At 36.5% G+C, this 15,710-nt stretch overlaps 2 protein-coding genes across 2 annotated transcripts; both read left to right on the top strand.

The window, feature by feature from the left end:
- The first annotated feature begins 3,198 nt into the window (after nucleotides 1–3,198).
- Nucleotides 3,199–11,525, top strand: LOC112188307 (conserved oligomeric Golgi complex subunit 3). The gene is made up of 25 exons (XM_024327404.2): nucleotides 3,199–3,394; nucleotides 3,583–3,666; nucleotides 3,753–3,866; nucleotides 3,951–3,995; nucleotides 4,086–4,160; nucleotides 4,261–4,356; nucleotides 4,505–4,582; nucleotides 5,433–5,518; nucleotides 5,689–5,755; nucleotides 5,859–5,921; nucleotides 6,041–6,142; nucleotides 6,358–6,462; nucleotides 6,560–6,652; nucleotides 7,104–7,192; nucleotides 7,489–7,708; nucleotides 8,303–8,389; nucleotides 8,793–8,906; nucleotides 8,999–9,031; nucleotides 9,202–9,288; nucleotides 9,375–9,437; nucleotides 9,645–9,761; nucleotides 10,010–10,102; nucleotides 10,743–10,865; nucleotides 11,049–11,149; nucleotides 11,234–11,525. Exons 1-25 carry the CDS (start codon nucleotides 3,320–3,322, stop codon nucleotides 11,364–11,366), a joined length of 2,343 nt encoding a protein of 780 aa, XP_024183172.1. The 5' UTR covers nucleotides 3,199–3,319; the 3' UTR covers nucleotides 11,367–11,525.
- Nucleotides 11,526–13,791: 2,266 nt separating this feature from the next.
- On the top strand, nucleotides 13,792–15,697 carry LOC112189079 (2-oxoglutarate-dependent dioxygenase DAO). Its single transcript, XM_024328350.2, has 3 exons — nucleotides 13,792–14,172; nucleotides 14,542–14,860; nucleotides 15,040–15,697. Exons 1-3 carry the CDS (start codon nucleotides 13,844–13,846, stop codon nucleotides 15,286–15,288), a joined length of 897 nt encoding a protein of 298 aa, XP_024184118.1. The 5' UTR covers nucleotides 13,792–13,843; the 3' UTR covers nucleotides 15,289–15,697.
- The last annotated feature ends 13 nt before the right edge of the window (nucleotides 15,698–15,710 follow it).

The following is a 15,710-nucleotide window of genomic DNA, read 5'->3' as shown; positions in this document are numbered from 1 at the left end:
AAAACTTTGGTACAAATTGAAATGGTTTCTGTTGCCCTGTAACGTAAGGGAACTCCTGGCCTGCTTCCTTTGCCAATGCTTATCATATGACGCGGTGCTCTCCATAAACTGCAAAGCTGCAAACAAAACATGAGAAGTTAAAAATGCAGTCATTCTAATACATGACAGGTTGAAACACTGAAGATTTTTCAACCTTCAACGATTCCGATCGAGGATGTCACTCGATTTGGTGTTATGCATTTTGAGTGAGAGCTTCGTGCCATTGAGAATGTTGGGATTGGGATTGACAACTTCAACCGCAAGTGTTATTACAAGTATTGCGATTTTCCCATTGATAGAATCGAAAGTGAACATCGAACCAATGTTCAATACATCAGGTCTTGTAGTGACATTAGTAATGAGTCCACTAGAATGAGAACCGAAAAAAGCAGAAGCAAGGCTATATTCATGGTGAATCACTCTGCAAATTCAGAACCAAATAATTAATTCTTCGTAACTATGGTTGGTTGTTCTCACTCTCACTCTTTGACGGTCTTAACTCTTTAAGTTTGAAAACTATGACATGCGTGCCACTTTTCAAAGACGTACGACATTCAATATATATGTATAATATGTGGTAACTTTCAAAGCCTCAATCCGGGTCCGGGAATCTCCTTCCTCAACAAAAATTCCGGAATCTCCAAATTCCTTATGTAAAATGACAAATGCTATTAAAGCAAGCTCTCCTCCTTTGTCATGCTTCATCATTTTTGCATCAAGATCGATTAGGACTAGTTGATGATGAGTTCTATAAAAGTCCAAAACTCCAACTCCAAAATCCTTTATCATTTCAATCGTTAGATATTTTCGATCACTCCTTTTGATGTAAAATCTTTATCAACCCTTAATGTTGACTTTTTTTATATTAGAAAGAGCATTTATCCATAAATTGGTGAATAATACATTCAAATGCCCTTATTAAAAAGAGTAGCACACCCCTTAAGGCTGCACTTTCTGAAGAAGAAAAAAAATCTATTTGATCATCAATAAAATAAGGCATCGTTTGGTTTTTTATTTTACAAACTCTGATGGTAAGAGGAGGATATTCAACCAAGTAATAAAAAACGTTTGAGGAATGCTTGAAAATGACTAAAGACATACTCGAAGTTGGAGAAGTGCATGAAGAGCGATACAAAATTTATTTCACAAATAGTCACTCCTAATTGAGGAGAACTATGGAAATACCTTACTATCTAATTTACATTGCAAAAATCTAAGGATTCCCTTCTCAAATGTGAGGGTGCTTAATATGGTGTCTTCAATTTAAACAACACTACTAGTAATTCTTAACATAAATGTCAAATTTCAAATAAACGACTAATCTCAATTGGAATTTGTTTCCATAAGTTTATAATCAACCGAGTAACATGGATCCAATTATTTAAAAGTTAGACTAGAGAGATAGTTGATGATCGAAGGGAATGGGCTAAAGTCAATCTACAATGAATCAACCCAACAAAATCCTAAATTGTTTGGTTGGAGATTCCATGGTCTAAGTTCAACTGGCAAATTGGTTGAGTTTGGTTCAATTAGTTGACTCACAACTAACTCATCCCGAAGATCAATGTGTGTTTTCTACAGCCGTAATAAGGGTATGTTATTACATTTAATGATACTAATATCTTGTTATCAAAAGGAATCTGGCAGAGTATTGTTAATTAGTGATCAACTATATGAGAACCACTGCAAGTGGCCTAGTGGTTCTTGCCTAGTTGGGTGTGCTCCCCAACCTAAGTTCGAATCCCGAAGCTGTCAAAGTGGTCAGGCACTGTGCTGCAATGCACAGTTGGAGCATTTCACATGCGCCGAAGGGGTTTATCTTGGGCCTAGGAAGCCTTTGGGTTCCCCTTGACAAAGTCAAAAAAAAAAAAAAAAAAAAACTATATGAGAGCAGAATTGGGTCGCTTCTATGAGTATGACATGACTTAGTTCTCTAAAGCTCTCATGAATCTAGAATTGTTCAAGACCAAATGAACACAACTGTATGAGCCACACAGTGTATTAGAATAAGAAATGTGTGAGACATATTGTACGTCTTGGTTTACACCAACAGTACGGTGAACAGTTTAAAGATTGTATATCTACTGCATCACCGAGTAAATCCGATATATAGGTTTTCACTATGAAAAGTTCAAGTCCAAAAAATTAGTCATAACCTTTCAAATTGAAAGGTACATGTCTTTATTCGAGTAGGTGTCTTTAGAAATCAGTGTGTCTCTCAAGGACATAAGTGAACACACATATTGATTCACTTGGGGTTCTATATAAACTCATAGTCATATCTCCTCCAAGATACACATCATATACTAATCAATATAGAAAAAAGAGATCAAAGAGTCCAAGAGAATCAAATCAATGATTTCTTCTCAGTTCTTCTACAAGTCAAGAGCGTATAAAATATCATTTATGGTTCGCTAGAGTCCAAAATTACACTGCTTTTATTTTGGATCATCGATTGTAGTATTCTAGAAGATGAACGACCACCAAACTGCAAGCACAAGGGCAGGGGCGAAATCTGTCTTTAGTCCAGTGCATTTTACATGTCTTAATCGAAAAATCAAGTAAGTGATTTCCTTTTCTTATACTGCTTTTATTTTTCTTGGATTGCACTCTTAATTGCAATTCTTGTTGTATTCATTTATCTAATAGGATTGAAGCATTACGTAATTTAAATCCTTAATGAAATTTCTTTTATGATTAAACATCATATATGTGATTATTCCTCAACAGTTTATAAGGTAAAGCAAAAGGAAAAGTCCACACTAAATTAAAACATTGAAACTTTGAGAGGAAGAAGAGATCGATCTTTGCATTTTTATTTTCCATGAGCCTAGCCAAAGGTGATTCCCAATAAATAGAGAAGCAGATGGAGCAACATCCATGGCGTTGTTTTAGTAGTATACGAGGATGATGGATGAGATAGGGTATATAGAGAAAATTATGGAATGTAGGAATTGTGAAATAATGTGAAGAAATTAGCATATATATATATATATATATATCAAGTCATTGATTTTTGTTACCAACTAGAAAACACATTTGTCGATGAGACCTTTCTTCGACAATTAACAAAATAACAAAAGAGAATTTGTTTTTTGGTCATAAAATAAAAAAAGAGAAATACTATTGCCTAAAACTCTAAAAGAGTATCATTCGGCCAAAAAACGGAGGAAAAGACACTAGAACAGAAATAGCACATCCGCAACATAAAATGTACAAAAGAAGCCTAGTCTGAGCTGTGAATTGTGAGAGTTTGGTGAAGAAGCTTGAAGCTCCAACAATGGCGAGTAAGCCCGGCGTTCCGAGATCGGGAGCTATTTCCAAGGGCTACAACTTCGCATCTCACTGGGAACAGGTTTCTCTTCCTCTTCATCTTCGATTTGGGAATACCTCATTTCCCCAAATTCAAATTCTCATGCCCTCTGAGTTTTGTACAATTCGTTTGCTACGATTACAATTATCAAGCTCCGTGTCAGATCAGATCGGATCGAATCCTTTAGATATGAGTTTGATGTAGTCCTATATGTTCGCTTGACTCTGCAGAACGCGCCGTTAACGGAGCAGCAACAAGCGGCCATTGCAAACCTCTCCCACGCCGTCGCAGAGCGACCGTTCCCGCCCAATTTGGTTAGAAATCACGCTACATTTCTCTGCCTCTTCGATTCATAAACACTGTTTTAATCACCAAATTGAACTTCTTTTGTGGAATTCAGGCGCAAGATCGAATCTCGGAGCAGCAGAATGGCCTGTCAGTCTCCACCAAGGGCAGCTCTTTTGGCTTGGAACACTCTGCTGCTATGGAAGCCGTTCTTGTCAATACGAATCAGGTGACCTTTTCGTCATCCGCATTGAGTTTTTGACAGTCCTGTTGAGGTTTTGGACTGCAATGTGATTTGTTCTTGTGTCTACAGTTTTACAAATGGTTTACGGATCTTGAATCGGCCTTGAAGTCCGAGGTTAGTACTTGATTCTTGCGGTGAAGCAGTAATGTACTACAAAAGGAGCATGATAATGAGGTCAATGCACTGATTTTTGATTTGTTTTAGACAGAGGAGAAGTATCGCCACTATGTAGACACATTGATGGAGCGCATACAGATATGTGATGGTATCCTTCAGCAGGTAGTCTCTCATTCTCTTCTGTTGTTGTGAAGTTCGAGAGGGATCATTTTCATTTTAGATTGTTTTGCTTATGGACATTGCTGGGCTTCCTTGTATGCAGGTGGATGATACTCTAGACTTGTTTAATGAACTACAACTGCAGCACCAGGCAGTAGCAACAAAGACTAAAACTCTTCATGATGCGTGCGACCGACTGGTGCGGTTTATTTTCCATTTTTTTCTTTTTTGAGTTTCACTTGACCTATTTGAAATTGTGATATGGCTGAACGATGATTTATGTAGCATATCTTTGTAGGATCTGTTGAAATGTCTAGACCTTGATCTGTACTCGTCTTGTTTTGTAGTTGATAGAAAAGCAACGACTGATTGAATTTTCAGAAGCACTCCGCAGTAAGCTCAACTACTTTGATGAATTGGAGAATGTAAGGTTTGAATGCTACCTTACCTAGAGATATAGTTTGTTCTATATACGTTTATGCTTGTCTTTAACTTGTTCCCCTAGATTCTTCTTAGTTTGTGAACCTTGTATTTGTACCTTTGCAACAAGGTCAGTGGATGGTAGGAACTGCCAATAATTTAGAGAAAGATGAAAGTTTGAAGTTACTATCTGTTTCTTATTGATGGATTTGGTTGATTTTAGTCATGATGTATCGAATGTTTCTGTTTCTTCTGTCATTGACAGAAGTCTCTTCTACTTGCCCTTCAAATTTACTGTTTAAAAGTATAAAACTCATATAAATATTTGGTTCTTCAGAAACAGTGGTTACTTAGTTAACATTTGTGATAGGAGCTGTGATTTTTTTTTTTTTTGGATATAATTAGGAATTTTCATAATGTTTGTGGTGATGCATGGATATTCTTTTGTTTTTGGTTTAACAATTTGATTTTATCATTCATTGAAGCTTTACAGTTTTCACAAATCTGTATATGTCAGTTTCTCCTTAGTGTCACTTTCCTTTTCGGGCATAACTTGTGGCCTTATAGGGTTGTTACAATATAAAGGGAATTAAATATATTGAAGATTTGTGCCAAGCATCCTGTCTCTTTCTTCTTGTCTGGTTTAATGATTGCAATCTTTCTTTTTTGCTTTGTTTGTACGTGTGAGAAAATAACATGATGTGCGGTGTTTTCATGTAATGTTGTGCACAGAGTTGACCATGTAAATATATACATATACGTATACGTACACACACACACACACACACACATATATATATATATATATATATGTTAATCAACAGAGTTCATGTTTAAATGTTCAACTGTGTGCAGATTGCTACAAATTTTTATTCTCCAAACATGAATGTTCTAAATGAGAACTTTCTCCCTCTGCTCAAACGACTTGATGATTGCATATCGTAAGTCGCATACCTTCAACATTGTTATTATTCCATGCAGTTCTATGCTTCAGACACTACTATGTTAAAATCTTTCCGTGTGCATCGATGCCAGGAAACAGTGAGCAGTAATAAAAATGATCTATTGAGATTGGAACTTGTTGTTTTCAACTGATTTCTGTCCATTTTAGGTATGTTGAAAGCAATCCGCAATATGCCGAATCCAGTGTTTACCTACTCAAATTTCGCCAACTGCAGGTATGATTTTCAGATCATTGATTAAGTGAATGGTACAGCATGGAGAATTATTGTCGTGGTATTTTTGGCTCTCGGTGATATATAATTCATGTGTTTTGGACAGTCTCGAGCCTTGGGCATGATTCGTTCACATGTACTTGCAATTCTTAAAGGTGCTTCTTCTCAGGTAAAGTCTTATTGTTGAATTGAATTGTTGTGTTAATGTTTGTCTATAGTAAACTTCCGTGTTTACATGGATTAATACTTATGGTATGGCTTTGTATTATGGCCACTGTTTTGCATCAGGTACAGGCAGCTATCGGAAGCAGTGGTGGCAGCAAAGCTTCTGTTTCTGAGGGTGTAGAAGCATCTGTTATATATGTCCGTTTCAAGGCAGCAGCAAGTGAGGTAATAGTGGCCTTTATTGGCTTGCAGTGATGCTGCTGTATCATCTATTATTTTGAAAGTGTGATTACTATAGTTAAGTGGTCACGGCGTGAAAGGCTGATAGCTTGATCAACCTAGCAAACATTTGTGCACTAATATTTGATGGAATTGCAATTGTGTGCTTTAATTTACAGAATCTTTTAAGTCTCGATGTGTAACAATTATGGTCTCCGCAGCTTAAACCAGTGCTGGAGGAAATTGAAAGCAGAGCATCAAGGAAAGAATATACTCAGATCCTTGCAGAATGTCACAAGCTATACTGCGAACAACGCCTTTCCTTGGTAAGCTGATGATTGGTTGTTTACCATACAAGTTTATTTCTTCATTTGATATGGTCAGTTCACAATTATCATAAACCTTTTTATATGTATCATCCAGGTAAGAGGTATAGTACATCAAAGAATATCTGAATTCGCCAAGAAAGAGGCATTGCCATCATTGACTAGATCTGGATGTGCATATCTAATGCAGGTAATATTATGTGTGTGTGTGTGTGTTGTATAGTTATTTATAAGGATATTCATAGAAGAGATATTCCTTTAGAAAAATGGAAGGGTAATGCATGGTTTTGGATTTGTTATTTAACAATAATGTGAAGATGTCATGGTATGAACCCTATCCTGTTTAAATACTGCAGAAGAGCAAACATAGCTCTGATGTATGATGTAGTATGACGTGCTAATTACTGTCATATTTGAAAGTTATGGTACATAGATATATTTAGTATTCCATCAGGTCAAACTGGGCACAATTCAGCAATGTTGGGATTCCAGGTCACAGCTGATGGGATTTTTCCTTCTGTTGTTATAATTTCTTTTCTATTTTCTCTTTGATTATATCTAGGTGCTTTTTCTTCATTCCATTTTTTTTTTCAGAATGTAAATAAAGTTTCAATTGTAATTGACACCCGTATTAATTGCAGGTCTGTCAGCTTGAGCACCAACTTTTTGACCACTTTTTCCCATCTTCCGCAGAGGATGTTTCAAGTTTGGCTCCATTGATAGATCCTCTGTAGGTCTCCTATCCTTTTTCACTTTTCGTTCTCTTGTCTATTGTTTTGCTTTCTTGAGAGATTGGCAATTAGTAGTTGGGTTATAGCATAAGAAAAATATGACAATTCTGTAACCACTATTTGACATGCGAATAATCAGTATTGATGTAATGTCAGTACTTATGGTAAGGGGCTACCTTTGAGTACCATTTTTCTGTCAAATACCCACATAACACAGCATATTGGAGGTTGTTGGTTGGTTTAGTTATGCACAGTTTAAACTATATAATAACTTAATGGTGATAACTTCATGCAGGTCTACATATTTATACGATACACTACGGCCAAAGCTTATTCATGAAACAAATATTGATTCTCTTTGCGAACTTGTTGATATATTGAAAGTTGAAGTCCTAGGTGAACAGTTAAGTCGGCGGAGTGAATCATTAGCTGGCCTACGTCCTACACTGGAGAGAATTCTTGCTGATGTTCATGAGAGGTTGACTTTCCGTGCTCGAACCCATATTCGTGATGAGGTGAGTATTTATTTCCGAGGGTTTGTAATCCTCATTAAAAAAAAAATTTCTTCTTGAGTTTAGATGCCAATTTAAGTGGTTACTTTGTATGGTATCACAAACATGTAAAGTAAACATATTATTGAATTGTTTTCTATTGTTTCTTTGATATTATTTTAAATGTTCTATCTCAGTTCATTTTATAAATCTTCTTGGATATCTTTTATTCAAAGGTGTTATACCTTTGACATCCTTATTGAAACGTTGGAGGGTATCACTCGATGCTGAGAAAGCAAGTGGATAATGGGATTTGATAATTTAGAATGTGAAATGAACGGATATCATTTGGTTTAAATAATAATGGAACCTGTTGTTATATGGTCTTTTGTCTTTGTTGTTTTATGGTTCTAATTAATCAGTTTATAAGTACCTTAAAGTTAGTCATGAGAGATGAGATTGCAAAAAGCTCTTTTTTATTTTTTAAGTAATCACATTTACTTAATTTTCGACCGCCGTGTCTTGGATAAGGGAAATTGTATAGGTCTTTGTCTTTGTTTCCTGTTAAACTATCTTTTATTTTTTCCTTTTTTAAGTTTTCTCTTGCTTCTTTTTCAGATAGCAAATTATTTACCTTTGGACGAAGATTTGGATTACCCTGCAAAGCTGGAAAAAGCTGCGACAGATGAACTTGAAACTACTTCTGTAAGTTTTCATCTTTATAACACCTGACATAAACCCTAAACCTGATGTATCTTGGTGTCAGATTTTCCTAGTCCCTATTTAATAGGCTTATAGACATTGGCACATAATGACTCCTGGAGATACCAATTATTAACCAAATATTTTATTCATCTCTTAGTCAGCATATCTGTTAATTATGTAGCGGACCTCTAGGGAGTAGGGACATTTTTGCCCATGATTGTTACATAATTCCGGACATGTCATTTCTCGTTACTTCATGACTTATTTGATGGTAGTAGGTGGCTAGTGGTTGCACTTCTGTAGCTGGCTGATTTTAATTTACTCACTTTTGTCACATATGTAGTAGTTACATTAATGCTTTCGTTCTTTTTTCTTAATATGTTGCTTTTCGTTCAAACTGCAGGATGATGAAAACCTCGTTTTTAAGACCTGGTATCCACCTCTAGAGAAAACACTATCTTGTCTGTCAAAGCTGTATCGCTGCTTAGAACCTGAAGTTTTCACTGGTTTAGCACAGGTATTGAAGCCTTTGCACAGCCACCATGTTAAACTTGTCTTAAATAATGCTATTTACAGATTTTGTTCAACATTTTTTTTTTCTTCTATCAGGAAGTTGTCGAAGTTTGTTCAATATCTATTCAGGTGAGTAGTTAAATATACAATGTCATATGGATTTCTTATGAAATTCTCTGCATAATTATATTTATCCTTGTTTAAGGGGATGTTGGGATTTAGTTAGAGTAGCCTTTATGTAACCCGCCAGTAACATGTGGCTGTCTTTTGTGCCTTGTTTTTGTGTTCCCCTTTACCAGAAAGCTAGTAAACTCATTGCAAAGAGATCATCACCAATGGATGGTCAGCTCTTCCTCATAAAGCATCTTCTTATCTTAAGGGAGAAGGTTATCCATCCTCTCTGCTGCTGTATATACCAAGGCAGTTATATGATTAAATTACTTATTATAACACATGTATTTTGTCTTCCCAGATTGCACCTTTCGATATTGAGTTTTCTGTTACACACAAGGAGCTTGATTTCTCGCACTTGCTGGTTAGTTGTTCTAGAATTCTTGAGCGTTAATTGTTCTGAATCTACTTAAACTATTTTAATTATAAATTTTTTGCACTATCAAAAAGAATCAAATGGAAACCTGTACCATACATATGAACTAAATTTTTTTTATCAATGTATATCCTCCCGGTCTTAAATGCAATGATGTAATGGAAATCTTAATTACTTTTGTATCTCATCCTCCAGGAGCATCTACGGCGGATTCTTAGAGGTCAAGCCTCTCTATTTGACTGGTCCAGGACAACTTCGCTGGCAAGAACCTTATCTCCCCGTGTTTTGGAAAGTCAAATAGATGCCAAGAAGGTATGTCAGTTTGCCTTTTTAGTCAAGAATTTGCAATACAGCATATACTTTGGCAACATTTATATGCCCCTTCGCCTTATGTTATGTTTGATAATTATAATTACAGTGCCAACCTTTTCTATTAGATATTAGGATATGAGAGCAAGGTTTTGCTTATTTTACTGTCACTTTGATTTATTTTTTTGGCAAGGGTTTTATAAATTTAACCTGATTGGCTAGTACTTCAATTCATCTCTATTTACTTGCAGGAACTGGAGAAAAGCCTAAAAGCCACTTGTGAGGAGTTCATTATGTCGGTCACTAAGCTAGTTGTGGATCCTATGCTTTCATTTGTTACCAAGGTTTGTCTTTTTTCCATGCAAAAAGATGGCTGAACAACTTTGTAATGTATTTTGGAGAAACTGAGACCAGGTTTACACTAAACCACAAATTTTAGAACAAAATTGTCTAAACTCAGTGGGAGAAATGAGAAGAATTCATGCACTATAACATTAGAATCCTACTTATCTAACCTTGCATTTCTTTGAACCTTGCATCTCTTTGATCCTATATCTGAATGCTTCTTGTAACTTCAAAACAATTTCATTTAAACATGCTAGCAATATGTACTTGTAAATTCCCAACCCTTCTCAAAAAGAAATTTTACTTGTAAACTCCGAAGGTTCCTTGGATGAATCCTGCCTGCACTTGGTTGGGTGGCCTTTTGGGATGAGAGAGGGCTACCCCTGTGCCTCCAACTGGACCAATACCCTTTGTACAAGCATACAAATGAATGCTTTATTTGTATGCTCGTATGGCATAATATTGGGGTTCTTAGGATAACATCCTGCCTTCACTTTGGTTCGTTCGTTTTAGGGGATGAGAGAGGGATACCTCCTGTCCTCCATTTGAATGAAGGCAGCATCATACAAGCATACAAGCATTTTCTACATGTCCATTTGAGAAGTTCGCTGAAGTTTAAGGTCTTGTGCTTTTCTATAGGTCACAGCTGTGAAAGTTGCAATGTCAGGCAGCCAGAATCAAAAGGTAGAGTTGGTTATGGCTAAACCACTCAAAGATCAAGCTTTTGCAACTCTAGATAAAGTAGCTGAACTTGTTCAAAAGGTGCATTCAAATTAATCTCTCTTTTTCTTTTACTTATGGGGACTACTGTGTTGGTGGAGGCTACCTGATGTTTGTCTGCTATATATTTCTTGTTTCACATAAAAAATATTGATGTTGTTTGAGATGTCGGAATTCTCATAACTAATGTAACATGAGCTGATCCCTACCATATATCTGGAACAGGTAACCACTGCCATTCACCAAGAGTTGCCAATGGTAACGAGGAAAATGAAGCTTTATCTGCAGAACTCATCAACACGGACAATTCTATTCAAACCAATACAGTAAGTACAAATTTGCATGTACAAAATGCAGTTTTCTGGTTATCAATATACAATCTTAACGTCTTTTTTCCCTTTTTTGTTCAGGACAAATATTGTGGAAGCCCATATACAAGTACAGTCCCTGCTAAAGGCTGAGTATTCACTTGACGAACTACAAGGAATGATAAAGATGCCGTCTATTCAAGACCTACAAGCACAACTTGATACTCTACTGTAGGGTTTTTTGAAAGCCATTGAATCATTCAATTACTATTTTTTTTTCTATGACATTTTTCTTCTCAAGATTCTTAAGATTAGAATTGATATATTAAATGAACATATTTTTTATTTTTATTTTTCATTTTGACAACAAAAAATTATGTTAAACCTTGTTAATATTCAATTCTATTTTTTCCTAAAATTCTCTTGCATCATAGCCTCAGCATTTGTTATTAGTAATAATCACGTGTTCCCATTGACAGAATATCAAAATCTTGAATAAATGTTTTTTTAATGAATTTTATTATTTTTTGACTTTGTAAAATTGTAAAAAAACAATTTACGTCATAAATATTTGAATTCTGTAAGTTCATTGAGTGTCTAAACATCATTATTTGATTAAAAATATTTTGGTGAAAAAATAAGAACATGCGATTTTGGTCAAAAATCATGTGTTAATAATAGTCCACAGATTATGCTAAAAATCATTGGAGATTTTTGTTTTTTTTTTATCCACAAGGTTGTGTCATGACATTAGTTAGTTCATAGTTTTGATTTTTTATTTTCATTTTTCATCTTGAGAATAAGTAAATAGATTTGTAAGACTTTAAAACAAGGATCAAGTATGGACACTAATAAGCTTCTTTTCCATTTAGCTTGTTGTACTCTAATTTCTTATGACTAAGATGATCGAATTCAATGCAATCTCAATCTCATCACCTCCTTGAGCTCCATATTATTTCCACCAAGAGACTGCATGGCATGGTGGTCTGCCAATTAAGCTTTAGATCACTATCCCGCCCCACATTAGCTATATGAATGACAAGTCCATGAAACTTTGTTCTGCCCATACCTTGAGAGTTTAAGCTTCAACAATTGGATGTGAGCATTAAATTTCAGTTGCAGAACTAGAATAATGATTTGGAATTTCTTTTCATACCAAGGAAAATCGACTAGTGCAAGCAGTATGAAGATTGAAAAACTAGCTCAATGAATCATTCATGACATATAAAGTCATATAATTCATAATACATATAAAGTAGTTAGTTCGCAAGGTACATGATGTATTACAAACCTTCTTGAAATGAACAAAGACCTACACATGATGTATCGCAAAACTTCCTCAATTGCCTCTCTTCTTGTGCATCTGGCCCTTGTGAGAAAACCTTCAATTGATTGAGGTACTGATGCCCAAAAGAAGTATGCACACACTATGTTCAAGTTTTGGACATTTAGGTCTCCGCACAATCCATCAATCACTCAGGGGAGGGTCCTAACTCCTAAGAGGAAAAAATGAACACGGTAACAGGGCAGCGGATTTTCATGCATCAACTGCCAAGTCCTATGACAGCTTTCACCCTTCCAACCAACCTTCACTTCAAACTCATGAGTATATAGGGACTGAATCACCAGCTTTCACATGCACAAAATCGGTTTTAACTTCAATCATCCACTAAACAGATCGAAACATACACAAGTCAGATTATCCGGCATCAACCTTAATTAGTATACGGACCAGATTATCCTGCATCAACCTTCTACGTTTAACCTTCGGTTCAGGGGTAACCATTTTTCTGTGTCACAATAACACTATACATCACCACCTTAATTAACACTGTAAATTAAAAGTAGTGCAAATTTGACATCTACATCCAAACTGCACACATTCAAACTTGAAAGATTGAAACAACCATATATACTTGATACACACTAGTATTACACTAACATACATGCAATAGCATATAAGATAAGACCACAGCATTGTGAACTTAACAGGGGATGCAAGACCTCAAAATGACATTTTGATTTGATTGAACCTAAAGCACTGAATATATATCCATCTGTTTCGGTAAAAGGACCGCCGAGTATACTTATAAACCAATCTCGACATTAGCAGTGAAATACAGAATGCTAAATGCAAAATTTCAATGTTTCACTTTGATTCACTGATGCGAACCAATCTACAACAACAATGACAACCCAGATTACCAGCCAGTTTGATCCAATTGCAAAAGATGTAGTAGACTAGTAGTTGAACATAAGATCCGAATCTTCTCCGCCGTTTTCGACCCACCACCACCTTTAGATAAACTCTCTCATCAGATCGATATGGAGATTGGGTTAGGTTTCGCTAGATTCAACAACTCCCAATTTCGGTTCGAAGAAGGAAATCGATTCGACACCGACACGTACGCAAGGTACGAAGTGCGCCAGAAAGGCAGACCCCACCGACGGAGCCGTTATGCCTGCGGCGGTGCATGCATTCCAGATGGACGGTCCCATGCATTATGGAACGTAAGTTATACCTGCGGCGGTGCATGCATTCCAGATGGACGGTCCCATCATGGAAACGTACGTTATGCAAGACGGGTGCATGCATTCCATGCCAGACGGTCCTATTATGGAATTTAGCAAGGACAGACTCCTATAAATTGAACTATCCAACATTAAGGTGATACGTACCCAGAGAAAACCAAGCAAGAAACAAACTCAGAAATGGCTTTTCCGGTGATTGATCTGAATCAGTTTCCAGATCCTGAAGGGTACAAGAGGCTGAGGGAAGCATCAGAGCAATGGGGTTGCTTCAGGCTAGTCAACCACAAGATCCCATTGTCTCTCATGTCAGAGATGAAGAAGGTGGTCAGATCTCTTCTTGATCTGCCCACGGAGATCAAGAAGAACAACACTGATGTCATATATGGCAGTGGCTACGTCGCACCCAGCAAGGTCAACCCTCTCAATGAGGGTTTGGGTCTCTGTTACTTGGGATCATCTGAGACTGTGCACACCTTTTGCTCTCAGTTGGGTGCTTCTTCCTACCAGAGGTTAGCTATGGCTGCTTTGCCAACTCCACCATTAATTTCTACTTAATTATTAATTGTTCATATTTTGATGATAATCTAGCCTCTGCTCTTCAGTAACTGAATTGATAGATACATTATATAATTAGTATGTGATCGGATTCATTCGTTAATGTACAATCGGTCTGAGAACATAACATAACATAACATAACATGTGAAATATATGAGCATGGTCTATTTAAGTATTTATTAAAGTGATGCTGAAGTTGGTATCTTAATGTGACGAAGTGGTGTTAGCTCAATGGTTAGAGCACCCACTAAAAAAATAAATAAATAAAGTATTTATTAAAGTGTTTGCTGAAGTTGGTATCTTAATTTTATTGAATGAGCAGAGAGGTAATAGAGAAGTATGCGGAAGCAGTTTATGAGCAGATGATGGATTTAGGGGATAAGTTGGCACAGAGTTTTGAGCTGCAGAGTGATTTTCTGAAGGAATGGCTGTGCCAGTTTAGGTTTAACAAGTACAACTTCACTTCCGAATCCGTGGGATCTCCCGGACTTGAGCTACACACCGATTCGGGATTTCTGACCATTCTTCAAGATGATGAAAGTGTTGGTGGTCTGGAAGTGATGGACAGGCAGTCTGGTGCTTTGGTACCAGTTGATCCTTGTCCAGGCACTTTCGTTGTCAATGTTGGAGACACTGCTAAGGTAGGTAAATTGGTAAACATAAATTATGTTATGAGTTATTTATAAAATAAAATAAAATAATGAATTATGGTCTTAGTAACTTTTGCTAATTTGCTTTTTATTAGGGTAGGTAAATTGCCCAAAATTCTGTTTCTTACATCCATCTTGTTATTGTTGTTGCTGTTGGTATTTACATTAAGGCATGGAGCAATGGAAGGCTGTGCAATGGGAGGCACAGAGTGCAATGCAAGGAGGGCAGCGTTCGAGTCTCCATTGCTTTTCTTCTGTTGGGACCAAAGGAGGAAGCAGTGGAAGCCCCTCTGGAATTTGTTGATTCGGAGCACCCACGTCTCTATGTCCCTTTCACTTATGAAGAATTCAGAATGATCAGGCTCTCCAAACATTTGCGAGATGGTGATGCTCTTGAACTTGTGCGCATCAAGTCCTAATTGACTGATATGATTCAAGCTAGTTGGCATATAAAATTGCTAGCTGGTGATGCTCTTGAACTTGTCCTAAATAATCGATTCTAGACCGTACTATATTAACGGATCAGAATTGGCAATCAATAAAGAGGAATGGGAAGAAGGTTTGGTTGGAAGCTAGGTGTTCTTCCTGTATGTCCCTTTTCCATTGAACTGGTTACCAAATTATCAGAAACAATGTGGATTTATCAAGTTGCTAGTCATCTATCCGTTTATTATTCATTTCAAAATCCTTCGTCTTTATCGTATATGTTTTTATTAAACTCTTATTTTTGATATGGACTGCGATTGGCTTTTCTATTCGTCTGGTTTTCTATCATTTTGCAAGGCAATTTTGGTTCGAATTGGCTGGCTGCTGTAATCATGCCACTGTGTTCTTCATCTTT

The sequence above is a fragment of the Rosa chinensis genome, chromosome 2 (genome assembly GCF_002994745.2).
Source record: "Rosa chinensis cultivar Old Blush chromosome 2, RchiOBHm-V2, whole genome shotgun sequence".
NCBI classification, from domain to species: domain Eukaryota; kingdom Viridiplantae; phylum Streptophyta; class Magnoliopsida; order Rosales; family Rosaceae; genus Rosa; species Rosa chinensis.
This window is presented reverse-complemented; position numbering and strand designations above follow the sequence as displayed.

What these genes read in the sequence shown, in the direction of transcription:
- LOC112188307 (XM_024327404.2), top strand. Translation starts at nt 3,320, where the DNA reads ATGGCGAGTAAGCCCGGCGTTCCGAGATCGGGAGCTATTTCCAAGGGC. An exon ending in ACTTTGATGAATTGGAGAAT is followed by an intron (nt 4,583 to 5,432) that starts GTAAGGTTTGAA and finishes AACTGTGTGCAG; the next exon opens with ATTGCTACAAATTTTTATTC. An exon ending in TTAAAGGTGCTTCTTCTCAG is followed by an intron (nt 5,922 to 6,040) that starts GTAAAGTCTTAT and finishes GTTTTGCATCAG; the next exon opens with GTACAGGCAGCTATCGGAAG.
- LOC112189079 (XM_024328350.2), top strand. Translation starts at nt 13,844, where the DNA reads ATGGCTTTTCCGGTGATTGATCTGAATCAGTTTCCAGATCCTGAAGGG. An exon ending in GGTGCTTCTTCCTACCAGAG is followed by an intron (nt 14,173 to 14,541) that starts GTTAGCTATGGC and finishes TTGAATGAGCAG; the next exon opens with AGAGGTAATAGAGAAGTATG. An exon ending in ATGTTGGAGACACTGCTAAG is followed by an intron (nt 14,861 to 15,039) that starts GTAGGTAAATTG and finishes ATTTACATTAAG; the next exon opens with GCATGGAGCAATGGAAGGCT.